This window comes from Lottia gigantea (assembly GCF_000327385.1).
Source record: "Lottia gigantea unplaced genomic scaffold LOTGIsca_47, whole genome shotgun sequence".
NCBI lineage: Eukaryota > Metazoa > Mollusca > Gastropoda > Lottiidae > Lottia > Lottia gigantea.
In genome coordinates this window covers 1,765,649-1,786,860 of record NW_008709640.1, presented here as the reverse complement: position 1 = coordinate 1,786,860, position 21,212 = coordinate 1,765,649, and the positions used below count along the sequence as shown (strand labels likewise).

The 21,212-nt window shown below is 34.1% G+C and overlaps 2 protein-coding genes across 2 annotated transcripts; one reads left to right on the top strand and one right to left on the bottom strand.

Annotated features, from left to right (window-relative positions):
• Window positions 1-2,298: 2,298 nt before the first annotated feature.
• On the top strand, window positions 2,299-8,626 carry LOTGIDRAFT_124731 (hypothetical protein; the record flags this gene model as incomplete). The annotated part of the gene is made up of 11 exons (XM_009061335.1): window positions 2,299-2,403; window positions 2,984-3,036; window positions 3,553-3,649; window positions 3,907-4,023; window positions 4,442-4,530; window positions 4,776-4,924; window positions 5,380-5,564; window positions 6,310-6,483; window positions 7,266-7,357; window positions 7,669-7,806; window positions 8,446-8,626. Coding segments are annotated over 11 exons (1,380 nt in total), but the record flags the coding sequence as incomplete, so codon positions are not given.
• A 7,501-nt stretch (window positions 8,627-16,127) lies between these two features.
• LOTGIDRAFT_84087 (hypothetical protein) lies at window positions 16,128-17,792 on the bottom strand (the record flags this gene model as incomplete). The annotated part of the gene is made up of 4 exons (XM_009061239.1): window positions 16,128-16,206; window positions 16,520-16,704; window positions 17,070-17,236; window positions 17,567-17,792. Coding segments are annotated over 4 exons (657 nt in total), but the record flags the coding sequence as incomplete, so codon positions are not given.
• Window positions 17,793-21,212: the final 3,420 nt, after the last annotated feature.

The following is a 21,212-nucleotide window of genomic DNA, read 5'->3' as shown; positions in this document are numbered from 1 at the left end:
AATAACAACTGCATTCTCTCTCGTTTTTCATCTTTTGAACTGTCACTGTAATCAGCCATTTTGATAAACGCTGAGTGAAAGCCGCGTTGTGTGCGGGGAGTAGTGTGGTGAGCAAGTAGCGCGTGCTATTTGCGCCGCGCTTTTGGTGGGCTCCAATTTTTCTCCGTGTGTGGGGGCCTTTACTAAATAATATTATTTTATATTTTGGAAGTACAGTGCGTATATTATGGCCTACATATTTGGGGTCGGAAAATAGGACACATTAAAGGATGACTTCGATTGGAGCTCAGGTTTGACTGCAGGTTCTATGTTATATTTGATGGCGTTGAGACTCCTGTGGCGTAATATTTGACCCAGTTAGAAGATCGGGTCTGACTTTAGCTATTTTGAAGGTCGAATACGAGTTATCAAGACCGCATTTAGTGCCATATTGCTCGATCAAGTTCGATTGTAACTCTCACTCGACATGCACATGGTAGATAATTAATTACGTCATTTCCACATTAGTTCGACCACAGAGTTTCAATCGAAGCCACATTTTATTCTCGATACAGATATAACCTTGACCTATATAAAACCTGTTGGTTTGACAACAAGAAATTTTCTTATCCAAGTCGGGTTACTTTCTGTATGATGAAATTGTATGAACATCGTTTAGGAAGGGTTAATTTTTAAAATAAAAGCTGACGTTGTACTTTAACAGTGTTTAATTTAATTCATTTTTTGCACAGAGTTCTAAATAGACGAGGAAATTTAGGCTTACTTTATAAAATAATGTTGGAATATTTTATTTGTTTCTTTGTCTTCATAGCTGCTTTGGCTGCAGCATTTTACATGTAAGTTATTTTTATCACAAAAGTTAAGAATACATATTTATCAATATTCAGAGTGATTTTCATTTCGGTTTTCTGAGAAGAAAAAAATCACCTCAGTGAAACAGGTAAGGTGCTGACATGGAAAAAGTCAGTTCAGATGGGACAATAAACGCTGTGCACGCTGTGCACGTTAAAGATCCCTCGCTCGACAGTTGGAAATTGAAAAAGAGCAGGCTAATGCCATTGTCCTGGCAAAATTTCCCTCATTGTGGCCTATCTTGCATAGCGTTGCCCGTCTTCAGTAACCCACATGGTGCAGAGAAGTAGGACGTAAAACTCAATTCATTTCATTTCATTGTTTTTAATGTCCGAAATAAAGATTAAAATTTAGCGTACTTTGATACAGATTATGCACAAAAAGATCTACATAGAGAACACTATTAGATATGAATAATCTATTTGCCGCAGTAGGCCTATATTAGGTTCTTTCTTGTTTGCCAATGGAAGGCTATACTCATATCGCTATATATATTTTATATATATATAACTCTATGACTATAGCCTATACTACAACCTTTCACGAATATAAACAATAACGACCCTTGGCCTTTATAAGCCTTTTTAGTAACGAGACAACTGAAATGGGTTAAAATTTTTAACAGAGAATAAATGAAATAAGCAAACTCACCGAACGGGAGATCAAAATGAAGAGCACAATGCTGTTGAATTAATGCAAGGGACAGGGACAGAAGCTCCATTCGTTCGAGCAATCATAACTTAGTCTCAAAAACGTGATTTTTTTGGCTAAACTAGTCAATAATAGTGTGTTCACAGCTCACCGTCTAAGTTTGAGCCCTCAAATCCATGTGTGTCAAAAATTATCCGCATTTCAAAGTTAAAAAAATACGAGTCGTTTTTTTAACGTTCTCTATTTTATATAGAAAAGACATATATAGAAATAGAACGTTAAATTCCCTAGTTTGGGGGTAATTTTCATACATTGCTAGAACTTCTAAGACTATATTTACATATATTCAAGACCTAAATCAGCCAACGAAAAATGGCGCATCTAAACCTTTAAACGTATTTAGAAAGTTTATTGATGCATCGTAGTTATACATGATATGATATTCTGCATGATCATTATACAAATTTCATTAATAAATCATTATAAATTATCAAACTGCGGTCTTTTTAACCTTGCCAAGGCCATTCAAACTTTTCCAAGTTAAAAACCGAAAATACTTGTATATAATTATAAATACCTTTTAAAGAAGTTTTATCCACGCCCACCAATGTCGAGATATCTGTATGTATAATATCAAACAGGTGAGATCAAAATTACAGATGAGTTGCGCTGGTCTGGATTTGAAGCGGCGCATCAAGTTTCTACTCTGAACACAGTAAGTGTCGAGTTATCTTGCCTGGTAGAATATAATACATGAAAAGGATTTCTTTTGATTTCCATTGAACCCATAAACATATTGTTATTTACAGATATATTACATGGCATCATGGGCTCTTCAAGAAGTTGGGTATTCCTGGACCCGAACCAACATTCATGGGACAACTAACAAAATATAGCGGGGTGGTAAGTTTCATCTAGGTTTACTCCTAGTATAAAGGATTATTATTTATACAAGTGGTTGTCATTTTTTTCTAGCTTTCGTGATCTTTGATCGCTTGCAGTCGAAGTAGCCTACGACGTTCGTAATAGTTTGACGTTGTGAAGATGTTCATAATAGGGTTCGGGTTTAAGTACATCTTTTTACCTCTAAAGGCTATGTCAATTCTGTCAAATTTTGGAGGTAGAGCTACTTTGGCTAGTTGATTTGAGTCTTGACTTTATGTAAATAGTATTCAGAAGTTCTACGAAAATCGCATAATTGCTTCAAAAATACTTCGAATTAGGAATTTTTTTCCTATTTCTATAGATGTCTTTTCTATATAGGACAGTGTCTAAAGAAAAGACGACTTAAATTTCAACTTTCAAACGCCGATAATTCTTGGCACATATAGATTTGAAGCTTAAAATTTCGATGGTGGGCTGAGAATTCTATTACTTATTGGCTTCCCAAAAATAAATCCCGTTTCTGCGACTAAGATATGATTACTCATCTTTCCCTTTAAAGTTGATATATAGTCTCATATTATTCTGTATATTGTAGGCTGTTGGAGAAATGGACAGAGAATTAATGAAAAAGTATGGGAAAATCGTTGGGTATGTATTTTTTTTAACGTTATTTGTTGATTGTGATTAAGCTTTAAGGTCATAAATTCCTAACTTCTTGGACTCAATCGGTATATATGGCCATGATATGACACGTATCTCCCTCCTGGGCCACTTCATCTTCGCCACAACAACCGACATTTAGTGTGCGGTGATCCACGACAGTCCTGTAGTTATATGAAGAATATCTTGCATTGTTGATCGAAGGACGTTCTGACCTACCTTGTAGGTTATAGTCTGCGGATGATATCTATCTTTTTTCGCTACCTATACTCCGAAAATTAAACAAAATGAATCCTGCAATCGCAAAGTTTGCTTTATCGAATACGTCCTTCCTCGATTAGTGACGTCATCACACACTTATTTTATGTGGAATTGCACGAATCAAAGACGTCTGATTGAAATAGGAATGGTGTAAATTGATTATATCAGTGTGCTCAATACACATTAACAATTTAGAAAACCCCCGTACAATCCCTTTAATTTCTAATATTGTTATATTATTAGTTACTATCATGGTCGTACTCCAGTGCTGAATGTTGGTGATCCCGATCTGGTAAAAGAAATCTGCATTAAACATTTCAACAATTTTTCTGCCAGACCAGTAAGTATAAAATACGCGAACAGCTTCGTTAGTTATGCTAATTAAAGGGGCAATCTGATTTTTTGGGAGGTGGAAATTATTTTTGCTCAAATTTATGAAAACTAAAAGCACAAAAACCCTTAACCTCATGGAATTCCTTAAAATTTCCTTAAATTTGTGTTACCATTTAAGAGTTAATATGATTTTCCTAAATTAATCAAGAGACAATTGCTTGATTGTCTTTGGTAATATATTTTCAAAAATACCAACCCTTTCAGATTAATATACCAAAGGATCTTTATGAAGAAGCTTTTTTGACTGTGGCCAATGGTGAGAGGTGGAAGAACAATCGTTCAGTTCTCTCTCCATCATTTACATCGGGGAAAATGAGAGCGGTATGTAGATAGTTGTATTTTAGCCCCAAACTTGTTCGTTGTTATTGTCTATTGTTCGGTTAAAGAGTAAGGTCTTTTGGTAATATTGTGATCATACATTATAATACGGAAAAAAACAACCATTAACAAGAATAACGATGTTAACAATTCAGTTTCTGGAGGACTCTGTCCATCAGCTGGTACTTATCCGAACCTTTTTCAGATTATCCGGAGGCTTACCCAACTAAGTCGTCTGGAATAATGAGAAAAAGTGAACAGACTTCCATCCAATTCTGATGTCAATTTAGTCATGGCCCCTGGTAAGTCCAACCAGTGAATACACTTGTTGACCAAGTTTGAGACTTTTATGCCCATTCTAAGAGGTAGTATTCTTTTAAATATCTTATTTGTGTATGTTTGTTTGTTATATTTCTCTCAGATGGTACCCCTGATGAAAATGTGCATAAAGAACTGTTTGAAGCATCTCGAAAAAAATGCAGAAAGTGGGAAAGCGGTAGATGTTAAAACGTAGGTATTACGACATCCTCCTTATCTTAGCCGATTAGATGATCGTCATTGAATCAGCAACAGAATCATGGACGTATGCATTAGGAGTTCCAAAAGACGTACAAGGATTCCTATAGAGCTTGTCCCCCGATAACAAGAAATACTGGGTGAACGCCCTAATGGAAGCCTATCATAACAGGATAAACACCCCTAAATATGTAATTACGATATACGTACATGATTCAGATCCAATTTTGATGTTTTAGGATGTTTAACGGTTTTACATTGGATGTGATTTGTACCACAGCTTTCGGAATAGATATTGATTCTCAAGGTAACCCAGATAACCCATTAATCCTAGCTGCAAAAGAAGCAGCACAATTTAACTTTGGAGATCCCTTTATTCTGATTTGCAGTAAGTATGATTAATGGTCTTGTCGGATGTTAATTCCTTAATGGAAACAAATTATTAAGCTTCTATTCGTGTTTCAAAATTACTTATTTTAATTAATTGTTGATTAGTTTTATGAATTTATTGGATTATAGAGGGATTCTGTCATATAGTTTTGACACCAGTTTTGTTTAAAAATCACAATTTTTGGTCAAGAGGTAGTATACCTTTTAATCGGCAGTAAGTACGATATTATATAATTGTAACAGTCGCATGTTAATCTCTGAATCGTGTTTGAACCACGTTATTTAGCATTGTTAAAGCTATGCTTCTGCATATATAGAGGAGTATTAATTCTTATGCAATATTATTTCCACTTACGGAAATGTCGACGGGTATTTCCCTCTTTAACCGATTTTTACATTTTTGTCTTATACATGTGCTCTGTGTGGTGATAACTGTTTACTTTTGATTTTCAGTCTTGTTACCTTTTACGGTATCCATTATGGACTTCTTTGGTGTTGGTTTTATCAAAAGGAGACCCAAAAAATTTATGATCGACACAATAGAAAAAGTTATTGCTGAGAGACAGAATAATCCATCTGTAAGTTTACATAGGCTTCAAATTATTGATATGGGCGTGGAATGCCATAGCGCAATACAGGTTTAAACAAGACAAAGTACGATATATAGACACAGTTTTATGGAACAACAATCACTGGTTAAAGTTTTATGCAACGTTTCGAAGTGTTTCCAACACATAATGGTAAGAGGTGATAGGCCAACTATATAGTTGAAGGAATTATGAAATTTTTGAAAAGTTAAAGACCCAAATCGACACCATAATAATGGCGAAAATGTGACCAACCCACTGAAAGAAGAAATCTTGAATTGTAGAGGGCCTCCTACTTTCACTTATGAAATATATATTACAGGACAGAACAGACTTCGTATCTCTGGCAATGAAGGCCAAAGAAGATTCTGAAAAACAACAGGAAGGCAGAGGTAATGGGTGTTGGCGAAATGATTGTCATAATTGATTTTGTTGCAATATTTTGGCATAACCGGAAGTTGGGTATAAATCAAGCGAAAAAAACCTGGGTGATAATTTTTCAGGATTTTTCTGTAGGATTATTTGTTCCTGCCTAACTGCACTTACATTTTGAATTTCGGAACATTTTGTGCTGTGTTGTGTTGCATTTTGTCCCAGTGGCTCAACCAGATAAGTGGGGGTGGCAATGGACTAAAGTGGGTTGGGAATATCTGTTTTAACATACGCTCTCCTGCATTCTTATCTTTGGGGCCCGTGTTGGTAGTTTAGCCACTGTTGTGACCCTCTCATTGCCGACCAAGAAAGCATGTCGAAATCGGCACAACCAGTTCTAGACTGTATATGTAGATCATAAAAGGGCTTTTCTGTTTCAGTTTTCAATCAACATGATCTGATTGGAAACCTTCTTATTTTTATGTTGGCTGCTTATGATACAACATCAACCACTTTGTCATTTGTATCATATTGTTTAGCCACCCACCCAGACATTCAGGATAAAGTTCTTCACGAAATCAACCAGAAACTTGGAAAGGTAACCATTTTTGTGAAATTTTCTACTTTGTGTTGATTTAAGATGTGTTTTCAGTTTTCAAGCTGCTGATTTTATCAGAACCTTTACGATAGAGACGTCAAAGAAATGTAGATATCAGTTTAATAAAATGTCGACATCAGTGTAACAAAATGTAGATAGCAACATAACAAAATGTAGATATCAGTGTAACAAAATTTTGATATCAGTTTAACAAAATGTCGACATCAGTGTAACAAAATGTAGATAGCAACATAACAAAATGTAGATATCAGTGTAACAAAATTTTGATATCAGTGTAACAAAATGTAGATATCAGTGTTACAAAATGTAGAGAGCAAAATATCAAAATGTAGATATCAGTGATACAAAATGTCGACATCGGTATAACAAAATGTAGATAGCAGTGTAACAAAATGTAGATATCAGTATTACAAAATGTTGATAGCAAAATAACAAAATGTAGATATCAGTGTTACAAAATGTCGACATCGGTATTGCAAAATGTAGATATCAGTGTTACAAAATGTCGACATCGGTATAAAAAAATATGTAGACATCAGTGTAACAAAATGTACATATAATTTTAACAAAATGTCGACTTCGGTGTTACAAAATGTTAAAAAAAAGTGTAACAAGATGTTTAGGCCTATATCTTTTTAACACTATGACGATATCGGGCATGCAGACTTATTCCATCAAGCAGAAAGGGGATGTTTGTGGACATTGGCAACAGATGTGTGTATATTGTTGAGTTATTTCCCCCTTTCAATTTTTATTAACAGGATGAAGAACCTGATCATGAAAATATTACCAAATTGAAGTATTTACAACAGGTTATTGATGAAACTCTTAGACTGTTTCCACCATTGATAAGGTAATGTTGATTTACAGTCTACTTTTCTTGTAGAATCGAAACTATATTGCTGTTTACGTAAACCTTTTAAATAGTTTTGTCGTTCTAAAAATGAACGACAGGTTACTTTAATTCCAACCTACTTCCAAAACTAGACTGCCCCTTTAACTCATAAAAATTAACAGCAAGATACTTAAATTCAAATTTTTCAGATAAGCTAAGTTATCCTTGTATAGTGTATAGTTTTCTTTTATCTCAGTAATTAACTTTCCAAAGCAACTTTAAAAAAAACACTGTCCCTTTTGCTCTCGGAACGACTAAAACTCTTTCAGAACTACTCGATATTGTGCTGAAGATATAGATATCAATGGTACATTTATTGCTAAAGGAACGGAGATATCTTTTCCTGTATTTGCTATACAGAGGGATCCTGATTTTTGGGAGAATCCTGACGAGTTTGATCCGGAAAGGTAAATTCCTGACTTAATAACTTTTAAGGGAAGACAGGACTTGGGTAGGGGTAAAACTCAAATCATTTGATATCATTTCGGGTAAGGGGTTATTATGATTATAGTGTCCCTATGAGCATATGTCTGAATCAAAAGGGAAATAAAAGGTGTACTCATGGAATGCGTTGAGAATTCGGTCAGAAACTAAGAGTGTTAATAAAAATATTCAGAAATGTATCCTACTTCAAATGTTCTTTTCTATAACAATGTTGAGTATTTACATGTAGTTAAATTTTGATTAAAGGGGTATTCCGATTTTTGTAAAACGTTTTTTTCATCAAAAAGGTAAATTATACCTGAAAATATTTCTTAAGTAGCCTATGCTTTTTGTATCTATATTTATCCGTACACTAGTTTTCTAGCCGCTTCCAAAAAGTTTAACAACCTTACGTAATGTTTTAAAGTATTTTTGACGTTTCAAAATTAACGACCGAATTTTTTTAGTTAAACTTTCAGATACGTTAAAGGGCACATTTCTCCAGATTTTGGTATATAGTTCTCGCAAATTTGAGCAAAAAAAATTTTTGACTTACAACAAAAGTGGAATGTCCCTTTAACAAAAGTATGGTAGGTTATTCAATGGTCTGTTTTTCATTTCAGGTTTTCACCAGAGAAGAAAGAAACCATGCATCCATATGCCCATATGCCTTTTGGAATGGGACCTAGAAATTGTATCGGCCAACGTTTAGCTCTGTTAGAACTCAAATTAGTTCTGGTTTGTATTCTGAGAAGCTATAAGATATGTTGTACTCCAGAAACCGAGGTAAGTCAATACGAGTAGGTTATATTTAGTTAAATGTGTAAACTGAGATTGACCTCAGCCTTCTCCTTTGGTCCTGTTCTACACCAGGTCCGTAGCTACAGAGGGCAAACGCAAACTAAATGCTTCTAGAGTATTCCTGAGGTCTAATGACTTATTTTTTTCAGACACCAAATGTGAAAATTGCCAACGCCGAAATCTTCTTGCGACCTGAAAAACCCATACACGTCCGTTTTGAAAAGCGATAAATACCATAGAGCATTATGATATGTGTTTGAAAATTCCATTGAAGACTCTGCCATGATGAAGATCTTTGAAGGACAAGGTAATTTCCTGTCATGCATCTTATTAACAAAACGAACAATTGTCGGGCACCTCAAATTTCAAACATAAAATACTATATGACATTGTTTATTATATGCATAATAATATTATATATATTTATATGATAAAAACTTGTTATTACACTTAGCACTTGTACGGGCATTTAGAATAAGATTCTATAATTATATAAATATAATGTAGATTTTTATCACTTTTTTTTATATTTTCTGCGACATTATCAATAAATATTACATAATATTAAGGTTATTAAAATAATGTATTTTTATATAGTTGAATCACTTGGTCAAAGGGGTATAATTCTAATATAATTGTAGTCAGTTGTCTATACAGTGAATATAGGGGAGATAATTTGGAGTTATTTGTAGTCTGTATTTACTATGCAGCAAATTTTGGCAGGTTCACATTCTAGTCCTCCTAAGTCAATGCGAAAATTGCTCAAAAACGCACCACAAGCCATACGTTTCAGATCAAAGCAGTCATATTTATATCATTCAGATCGAAATGGGTTTAATTAAGCAGATTAACATATATGGGGCTCAAATGAATTTAAGATCGAAATCTTGGTGGTGATAACTCTGTTTCCACTGAGGGAAAAAGCCGGCTTTAAGCTATCTTTCGGGGGTTTCCACTTGGCAAACTGAAATCTAGCTTAACGCCGGCGGGAGAAATTGCCAATTCTTGCCATACCATTCTGTCAAGCCTATAGCGAGCTTGAATCTTAAAATAGGTATCTGTAAATTTATGGAAATTGATTCAAACCATGATTCAAACCATACAGTACAAAATCTTTCAAATCGAGTGCGATGGGCATCTCGAGTATAACTGCCTCTAACTCAAATATCTTGAAGAGTTATTCATGTAATTAAGTTTTTTTGAAGTTAGCCGACAAATTCAATGTCATCATAATTTTCTCATTATTTATCTCACTTTATAATCTCTTCTCCTAACTCTTCTTCTAGAATTAACCTTTTGACCCCCATCTGTCTAATATTTATATTTGGGTAATCCTTATATTTAAGGTCATCAAAATCCAATAAGCCGAATACCTGCCGAGAATTTCAATTCCCTTTAGACAAACTAAAATAAACATCTCGGATTTATAAGATACGGATCAGTTGCGTTATGTCTTAGTCCATGGGCTTTTTGTTCTTCTGAGTTGACCAGATACGCGTCTGCTTTAAAAATTTAAATTTTGAAGTCGATTTTCCCGCATGTTTAACTTAATCATATACGATAATGGTCCCATGCTTGTTCGGGCCTTTGACGCTTATCAGCTGTAGAATACACACAGACACCCCAAAAAACATCATAATTATATGATATATTAGGGATTTCACCGATCTGTAAAAAGTTGTATTCAGATTCTACAATTCTGCTTTTTATCAAATACATTTTTAATTTGTACACTGCTGTGGGCCCTACAGATTATTTTAATATAAAAATACATCAAGATTTACACATATAATAAATAATAAGATACATAATATACGCTTCTTCTTCTGAATCCTTTTCCCCCTGTCAGTGATGCAGGTAAGAGGGGCTGACATGGAAAAAGCGTCTAGTCGTTCGGATGGGACAATAAACCGAGGCCCCGTGTGCTACAGGCTGTGCATGTTAAAGATCCCTCGACAGTTGGAAATCGAAAAAGAGCAGACTAATGCCGCTGTCCTGGCGAAATAGCCCTCATTGCACCCTGCATGGCGTTGCCCGTCTTCATTAGACCACATGGTGCAGAAAAGTAGGACGTTAAACTCCGTGTATTCATTACATTATTTAAAAAAAACTTAAGTCATTGGTAAAACTTCACCAAATCATCAGGGCGGCCTCACGTTATCAGTAAGAGAAAACATAGCAGGCTTACAGATGGTTTGAAATTACCTCCCAAAGCAACTAAATAGAGGTCAAAGTGGAGGTCAAAGGTGTCGAAATAAACGAACTTAAATAGAGAGAAACAAATTTGAAGATGTGAAAAGATGAAAGGAAAGAGTTTATTTGCCGCTGTTTAATGAATTATTCAACGAATGAGTTGATGAACAAAGAACATTGTGTGTTATGAAACAAGGGTTGTTAGTATTTATTATTAATGACGTGGAAACGTCTTCACAACAATGTTTGGTTGTCTGTGTTCAGAAATGCACAATAAAGGTCTAAATGTATCCATTACGCGCTAATTTGTTCAGATACAATGTTAATTACCGCGAATTGAAAGTTTGATGTTCATTATTAGTCTCCACATTAAAATTTACGACATTCTAATGAGATTTCAAGGAATGAACAAATTTATTAAGGACTATTAAGAGACCTATGTGAATTTCAAGAACAAATCGTTTGAATTGCAAAACTTATAGGGCTAAGTGATGAAGGTCGGTTGGGTTGGAGGGGCTGTAATATCCAGTCTGGATATACAAAAATTCTTGTGGCAATCAGTGTACTCTGAAATTCTTTTGGATTGCAAATCTTATTTGGTCCTGTCTGTGATGCAGATCGGAGGGACTCAAATTTGTCCTGATGCAACAAAAATTTTTATTTATAAACACAGCTTTAAGGAACAACAATGTTTTATGCAACGTTTCGAAGTGTTTCCCCTAACCGTCCTCGGGCAATTTTGTATGCTAATTGGTGTGTTATTAGATGTTAAGTCATCTAAAACGGTCTGGTGCTGCTGGTTCTGAATTCCTACTACACGTATACATCAAACTTATAGAGGTAATGTCCATTGCGTTCTATCCAAAATTTGGATACGGATTAGGGTGATATCCATAACGAATGCAGTAATACCTTTCTGTATTCAAATTTTACCAAGTTCTTAAATAGGATTCAGATGCCATAAACGTATCATTAATAATCTTTATAAAAAATGACAGCCAGATTGACATGCCAGGTCATATCAGGATTAGAATATAATAGATAATAACATCTAATATCATAATCCCTTAATCATCAGACAGACAAATCCCAGATTAACATGGCAACAGTTTGTTGCAGTCTCTTGGGACGTTGTTGTGATCTCAAAATTTGAGCTTCAGTCAAATATGGACGTCTTCTATGAGAGGACAATTTTAAACAAAAATGATCAAAATCGGTAATATCCTAAACAAACGCTATTAGCTATGTGGGGTCTTCCAAAAGGGTGTAGAGTTGATTTAACAGTCGCAAATTGGCATCAGATGTTCCAGAGGAGTGATTACACCCTGGCTTACTAGCGAAACTGGCAACAATATTTGTATAGTGGAGATCAGTTTCATGAAATCTTTGGCCTCAAAAGCTTTAAAGGTTTCCCTTTCTTTACTCGATGAAGAATTACTTTGAATATACGGCATTTCCATACACATTAGATATATTTATGCTTTGATGTTGGATCATTTAAATTTGTTAATTTCTTAACGTGGCGGTATATCTCGGGAAAATTTGTCGAACAAGTTATCACAGCGTCTCTTATAGGCTACTTCATAAGTATATGAAGCATGAAGAACTAAAGAGAATTGAATGATAGATACATAAGAACAAAGACAAGTCTCGTCTCAATAGGTTGACTTTAGTAACAAGTTACACCAACATGATGTAATACCTGACTGTATGTAAAGAAATGACTGTGACGTAACATAGATATTGTGTGATTTTAAAGGAGCAGAACGAACATTTAATAGTGTAATTACTACTAGTGATGTTGTCTTAATGAACTGCTATAATTTCTCCCAACGGTCAAATTAAAACAAAGGAACCACAGAATAAAAGAATCCACACAGTAGGCCTAATGTATAGAGAAAAAGAGCGAAAATTTCAATTGGACCTTAATCAACCATCAACAAAACTCAAGGGAAAGCCTTAAATGTTCATGAAGATCGATCGATATTCCATATCTTAAATTCTAGAATCATTTATAAACCAAAAATTTGGTTAAAGATGCCACAAGTTTAATATTTTAAGTAATACAATGCTCTTCCATAGCAATACATTGACCTTGGTCAAGGTCACCTTTCTTGCCAAGGGCGCCATTTATAAATGATACATCGGTCATTTTCAACGTCAATGTTTTCACGAAGAGATTTAAGAATAATCCTACCCTAAAGCGTTGGGCTATTCAAAAGTACATTCGACTAACGACTCAAGTGCACTTTTTGTATTTTCCAGTCTAAAGAGTCCAAATACCCCAATGTCAAGGTCATCAATGATTTCGTGTTCAAGTTTTTTTTTCAAATGTCAGACGTCTGCAGAATTGCAATGTTCGTGACATATCCTTTTCATACATAGCCTAGATTTGGCAATTTCTGAAAAACAGAAAGCAAGCGGAACTTTCACGGTAAAAAGTTTACGTAGCTCTTGACATTTTTTAGATTTGTCCCAAGATATTATTTTCACACGATACCAATTCTCAGGAAAGGCATATAGAAATGTCACCAAGACGTTATATAGATATATAAATTATATTGGATCAAAGTCTTGTGTCTCACTGGGGCGTTGACATCTACACTAAACAGGCAGGGGGTTATTGGCTTATTACATCATAAAATATATTATCCTATAGTCCATGTTGTAGTGGCCAGTAGTGACATCACAAGGGTCATTCAAATAATGTCCACCTCTTCCCATATGAAAAGTAGATTTTATAGTTTTAGTATACATAGTAAATCTTTCTGGATCTTAAAACTATCAATTTCATAGACAAATGGGAAGCTCATAAGACAAATTTTACAAATTTACATTGTAAAACTTTTATTTTCAAACCTGTCTCAATTGAGAAAGATTTTTATAATTCAAATGTTGCCCTGAACCTGTCTCAATTGAGAAAGATTTTCATAATTCAAATGTTGCCCTGATATACTAGAATGGCTTATTTTCTACATGTAAATTTGAAAAATCACAAATAGTTTCTTTTTTTTGGGGGGCGGGGGGATTTCCTTGTAACCCACGTGTTACCAATGGAGACTTAACTGTGTTGATAAATTCAGTTTTATGGTAGATTTGACAGTATTTGAAAAAAGACAAGGAACTATGTTCTATTTAATTAGTAGAATGTTAATGGACCTATTGTTCATTCACCAATGATAGTACTAACTTGAAATTGGGCATTGAATGACATAATTCATCTTCACTATTTATTTGTGTTAGTAATTAGTACCTTTAAAACAATAAAGTCTTAGTACAATAAATAATAAACAACAACAGTGACTAGACAAAGTACCAATTGTTGAAAACTGGTACCCTTTTGTTTACTATAGGTTGCATTGTTTTTACTTACTAGAAGCTTTTTATGTTATTTTCATCTTAAGACAATGTCTATAACAAGTCTCCTATTGTAGACAAATAGAAAACACAGTTTAAGTGTGAATCCTATTCAATTACTAGACACTTTCCATTGTTTTAATGGACACTTTCACAATATAATTAATTGCTGTGATAGGACCTAATATAAATACTTGATTCTGTATTTTATTGTTGGTAAAGGGTTAAATGACTGTTATTTATTATGTTATTAAGCCAGTAGTCTGCAACAAGGAGACACTTGGAAGAATTAACCCATTTTACCCCAGTTATAGCATCTTTGTTTTAACTCTTTATCCACCACTTGGAATGCTTGATAAATGAATTAATTAGAGGCTTGAGAATTGGTTTAGAAAGGGTTAATCAGTATAGTAAATAGTAAATTTATACATAGAAATGTATTGTTGTTAAAATGATTGGTTGTTGCCTATTGTTAAAAAGACAAAAATCTACGTCCTTAAAAAGCTCTATGCACAAAAAAAAAACCTTTATCAGAAATTTTTAAGGGTTCGGGTAAACAACAAATCAGTTCAACTGGTTCTTGATCAGATTTTCCTACAAATTCCCTAATGAAATTTCTTCTTCTTCATTCTAGCTGTGCATTATGAAACAAAAATATCATCAAGTGTGTCTTTTGATCATACGTTTTAGAATTTTAGTAAATCCTATCTATGTACCCTATTTTATATTTAGTATTTTCAGCCTGCAGCCAATAATAAATTTTGGTGGTTTTTACCAATGTGAAGATCTATCCCTTTCAATTTATATATTTATATTATACTGTTTTTTCAAAAATGATTATTAAGTAAAAGAAAGTCACAAAGATATTCATTGAAATTGTGCTAAAGTTTTATGTTAGCATGCCATTTAACACCACATATTATTTTGTGTAGAATAATTTATTATATTCAAACTTTTCTTTCAAAGATCGTTCTGTCAAAATCTGCCAACCCTACTTTTACTTCACACATGACATTGACTCAATAGTGAAATAGTGTCATAGAACTAATAATATAATATATACTAATTACCTATTTAAAATATTTGTCATGTAAAGTTGTAGTAAGTAAAATAAAATAGTCACTATAAGTATTTATTATTTATTATTATATAAGAGTCTAGTATGGGGGTATGACATTTGAATGGATGATTTCCCCAGATAAGTAACACCTGCCATCTATTTATAGTAACATTGAATAAATTATGTTAAATAGTATAATTAGTACAATAGTTAATACTAACATGTCAAGTCAATACTAATGATACCTAGTGACTATATTTTCAAAATATTTATATAATTGTTACTCTAGAGAGCTCTCATTAGCATTTTACGATGTTGTCCCATTTTCAAATTTGCTTCCTTTGATACTGTATTGTGTATCTATAAATAATCATTTTAGGATAGTTTGAAGGTAAAAAATGACTTATCAGTCTGAAGAGTTCAAATCTGACAAAAAAAACTAGTTACTGAAAATCAGGGATAACTGGTCATTTAAGCAATTTTATCTCCTCTAAACTATTGAACAAAAGGTACTGGCGGAGGATATTAGTGGAAAATATACAAAATTATTTCTGATATTAATTTATTTTATAAACATATTAACAAATCAAAATGAATTATATTCGCAAATCATATTAACAAATCATAATTAATTATATCAATTAGTATACATAAGGCGACATTATGACAAAATTAAGTTTCACTAGTCTGTAACAGGCCATTCTGTAATGATTCCTCATCTTTAGCTTCAGGCACCTCTGTATTTTGATTATCACAAACTAAAATTTTATCACATTGTTCAGTCTCCGCATTATCACTAGCTTTAGACACTGGCTCTGTATTGGTATCATTATTCACAACAGGTACCTCTGTATCTTTATTCTTATCACTAGTATTTTTATTTTCATTATATAATGAGGTATTGGACGAACTGGGTGTTAGTTGCCAGGAAGGTAATACTGGGGATGTTGATGGCACTGGTGGAAACTGGCGTCTAAAAAAAAGCATTGGATCAATAGTTAGTAGTGAGTTGGATTGTCTGGCCGTTAAGTGTAGTGAGCTTGAATCCTCCTCAAAGAAAAGAACAATTCGGATTCCACAGCCAGTGTTTCCAAGAGTCAATTTCAACTTTTATCCAAATAAATATAGGTGAGTTTAGGTGAGTAAAATAAGTAAGCTGGCTGTGGTATGTCATGTGATCTGAAAATACCAGTGTTCAGCAAACCTTTGCCTCCATGGAGTTAAAACGCCTTCAGAAATTTGAAAACTAATGTTACTACAAAAACATTCTCTGATAATAAGCCTACCTGTTTAATAGTAGACCTTTCAATGATTGGATCTCAGTTTTAATTTCATTAATAGTATTTAAATCATGTTGTTTAACTGTGGTCTGACTAGAGTTAGCTATTTGTTGCTGTGTGATAACAAACTGTATAGATTTTAATGATTCTTGTATCTGTTTCATTGACTCATTGGTTTCTGACTGAACTTCCTATAAAAAAAAAAAGTTCATTGTTGTTTTAAAACAACTTGGAAGGACATAAGAAGAAAATGATGTACGCTGGGAAGCATAATGGTGTTGAATTGGTGCTGTAACTTTAACCTTTGTGCTTACAGGAAAAAGTGATAACCCTCATCAGCCATTGCTGATGTTAGACAGGACAATTTGCATGTCACTTCATTGGCGTAATGGACCTAATTCTGACCTATTTAAAAAAAAAAAAGAAAATTACTAGGCCTATTGGCGAAAAATGCGCAATATACACAAAAATATATGGTATATAATATCTCTTCCTGTTAATTTTTTTTCAACAAGAATCCAATTCCCACTGAGAGTAGTAAAAATAAAAGACTGACCTGTATTTTAGCTTCCAAGTCTGTCAATCTCTTATTATTTTCCTGGGTCTGATATAACAGAGGTCTGATATAAGTCTTATATAAGTGATAACCAGCGTAAGCAACCCCTGCTAGTATTAATGCTGTAGATGTATACGATCTCACTCTTTCCCATCTGGTCATGGGTACTGGATAATATTGGGCTGAAATAAAACATTTCAATAATCATCCAAACGTTCAGGATGTTTAAGCATTTTATATCTGCATTCTTATATTAAGGCCTAGCTTAATAGTTTCAATTCATTTAATCTATGCAGGCATGAGGCTCAATGTACTGTATTTTTGTCATATGATTGGCACATAGGTGTTATCCAGCTAAAAAATGCAAGATACTTTTAAATGTATTTGTTTGTTGTAGCCCAGGCCTATAAATAATGGGTGGGAAGATCAAAGTTCAATCATGATAATTTGTTTCAATCTTTATATGTTCACGTAGCTACACTATCATAGGTATGTACCCGGTTGCATCTGCTGGCTGGGATAATTTGAAAGAATTTGGGACGTCTGATTAGGCACAGAATCATTTTGTTGTGTAGAAACTCCTGAACGCTCTATTGCCAGTTCTATTTCTTCTTTCGTTAACCCTTTCTTCTCCAAGAACAACTGTCTTTGAGTTAGTGGACTGTTTTGAACTTTTGGATTTTGAAGAAATTTCACAGCTGTCGATACCAAATTTTCTCTGGGACCTTCTTGGGGTGCCAAAACATCTTTCGAAACCTCCGAAACATTTTCGTTTTCAACCATTTTGTTCTATACGGAAATTGGGAGATGAGGGATGCCCTATGACGTAGCCTTCAATTTCATTGGCTGGCGAACGGACACCTGCTAAACGATTATCAAGTCATATAAATGTCCCGAGTGAATTCATAGTCTCTATTATCGTGTCCTTTTACATCAAGGCAGAAAGTTGAGAGAGCGCTTGGTAAAGCTTGTATAATATGTCTAAAGCTGCCAACAACCGATTGAGTTTAGAAGATAACAAGCTGTCAATTTGGGAATTGGAGGTAGAGATGATTATCAGAGGAAAACAGCAGGTGAAGAGCAGTGGGAGAGTAACAAGTCAATTGACGAACCAATCTGTCAATATCCAAACCCATCAATTACTTCAAATATTATCGTATTTATTTACAAATAAATTACCTGTTTATTTTTCTTGAGGACATTAATTTATAAATCTCTCTTTATTAATGACCTATGACCTAATATAAGGTTACACGAACATCATTTTTTTTCATGCTATTGAAATTGAATTTTAGAAAGTAAGAAAACATGCACAAGGTATATAACGCATAAGGCATTCAATAGGTTTGCTCAGGATCTCTTCCAAAGAATTGCCATTTAAACGAGATATTTCTTTATGAAATAAAAAGCATACGCCGTTAACTTCAAGTTAGTTTAATTTAATAAGGGGTTTGGTATCCGAGTTTCCTGTTGGAGGAAAAGAGAAAATTAATCGCTTCAGAAATAGGCTTTAAATTTCTTTGCAATAATTGAGAACTAGTTTGAAGTAGGTCCACCTGTTTCACCAGGTCCAGTGGTGGTCATTCACTAGTGGACAATCAGTAGTGGACAGGTGTTGCAAGAAAGAGACAGTGACCACTAGAGCCAGTATTTGACTTTATATACTTATATTGTGTTTAACAGAGAGTTTTATGAAGGGCTATATAGTATAGTACTATATAATGGTCAAGTCTATTGTATTTTGTCCTAGTATTATATAATATATAAATAAAGTCACCCTGCCCACAGAACAAGGTGTCAATAGATATATTTCAATGTTGACCATATTGCCGAGGATGTGTCATATAGGACAATACAGTAAGTTTCCGGTTGTAGTTGTACAAGTTGGATGCCATGATAGTGGTTATGTAATTTTCAACTCACGCCATTTCATAAAAAGTGTTGGCCTATACAACTTCAAACTTGGAGGTTTGCGTCTTATTTCTTGTTGTATACCCATGAAACTTGGAGATTTGCGTCTTATGTCTTGTTGAATACCCATGAAACTTGGAGGTTTGCGTCTTATGTCTTGTTGCGTCTTATTTCTTGTTGTATACCCATGAAACTTGGAGGTTTGCGCCTTATGTCTTGTATACCTTCTTGCGTTAGCCATCCCGGACTATACTATAGGGGAACCAGGGACATTTTTCTTACAATCGGTATGATTTCAACGTACATCAGCCTTTAGTACGCGCGAGGTATCGACGCTCCTAATTGCAACGACTTCGGCTATATAAATACTTGGAAAACACCTCTCTATATTTCAGATTTTCACAAATACAATTGTTTATAATACAGAGGCTTATTTAACGATATTTCAGAAGTTCTGCACTTTTCTAAATTATTTTGTATTGAGTGCGATTTCAAAAAACCAGTTCTCACTTGCAGGGATGATGAATCAGGGATAGATAAAAGATGACAGTTTTTGGCAGTACGATGCTTAATGAATCGTGAAACAATGATGGTCAATCCAGCGGTCACTCTGGTCATCATTAATTACAACTAAAACTTAATGAAGCCCAGAGAGACATGTTTATCTCACATAAAACATCAAACACTGCTGGGTGCAAACATTGTCTTTTTGTATTGTAAGGTTACATATTTAACGCGCGATTTCAACTGTCGTCTGTTGATCTTTTGGTAGGAACTATTGGCGGAGCCAGTCAGGGTATAAGGTGGTATTTACCCCTCTAGAAATATGATTGCACCACAATTGTACCCCCACTTTATATTACACGTTTTTTGACACAAAATATGTATCAGAATGCACAAAATCAATTCAATTTTCTAAAATTTTCTTTGGAGAAGCTCCTGAGACGCTCTTTTAGAGGCTGGCGTAGTTGCCGCATTTTTAATTCAGCCTCGACATTTGTCTCCCCCCCCCTCTTCACCCCACAACATATTCAGTTAGTCTACCCCTTTTTTCTACCGCCAGTCAAGGAAGGCTCGCGCCGTCTCTGGTAGGCAAACGACTATCGACCATGGTATCAAGAATTAGTCCATTGCGTTAAATAAAGAGAATAGTATTCTGAAAAAAGCACTCAAAGCTCATGAAGTGCGAACAAAACTATTGGGTCAATGTTTCAAATCATTATCCCTGAGCTTTCAAAGATTTACGAGGCAAAGTTTTCACATAGTTTTGTCTTTGCAATAAGTAGACCTTATACGTCTCCTTTCATGAAAATCGAGCAATGATCTGGTGATCTGGAAAAGAGTTATACAATATTGTACATATATGTCAAAAGGCACAGAGGCAGAAAAATGCCCAATCATGTCTGCTATAAACATAGTTTGGTACAATGATTGTATTGTAATTTAGCTTGTTCTTGACATGTATATAAAGTATAAAAACTGATCGAGCATGATGATGTGTATATAAAATATCTGACGTGGAAAGTTTATTACATAAAATACGATCATCAATATGGACTTATTCCATTTCATTAAATTTGTAAATTTTACATAAAATGGCGATCTCTTAAAGCCGACATCCCAAAATGATTTTTTTGTCGCATTATAAGATAATTCTAAGCACAGATTCTTGCTCATATTACAGAATATAGTTTTTAATATTTTCGAGATGAAATTTCAAATATCAAAATGTGCAGATATCGTATTAGCCTACAACATATGTATATCTAAAAGTGACGAAATCTTAAAGGGATTGTAAAAAGGTTTTCTAAATATTGTATGTCTATCGGGGACACTTGTAGCATCAATTTACAGCAATCTAATTTTCAATCAGGCGTCTGTGGTGCCTTCAATTCCACAAAAAGAGTAAAATCAAAATCTGCTTATATCAAATAAGGTCCTTTGCAATAATGCCATCATAAAACGCTTAGTTTTAGTGGAATTGCAGAAATCACAGACATCTGTGGCATGGTGCAAATTGATGCTATCAGTGTCCTCGATACACATACAATTTTTAGAAAACCTTTTCACAATCCCTTTAAGGAAAATCCTGTGAAGAGAAATATTCTGTTTCCAATTTCTGTCAAGCAGGAAGTCTTATTAAGATTAAAAGAAACATATGTCGGTAAAGGAAAATTTTCTACATTACATGAATTTTGATACTGAAGATATTACATTGAAATTAATACCAAA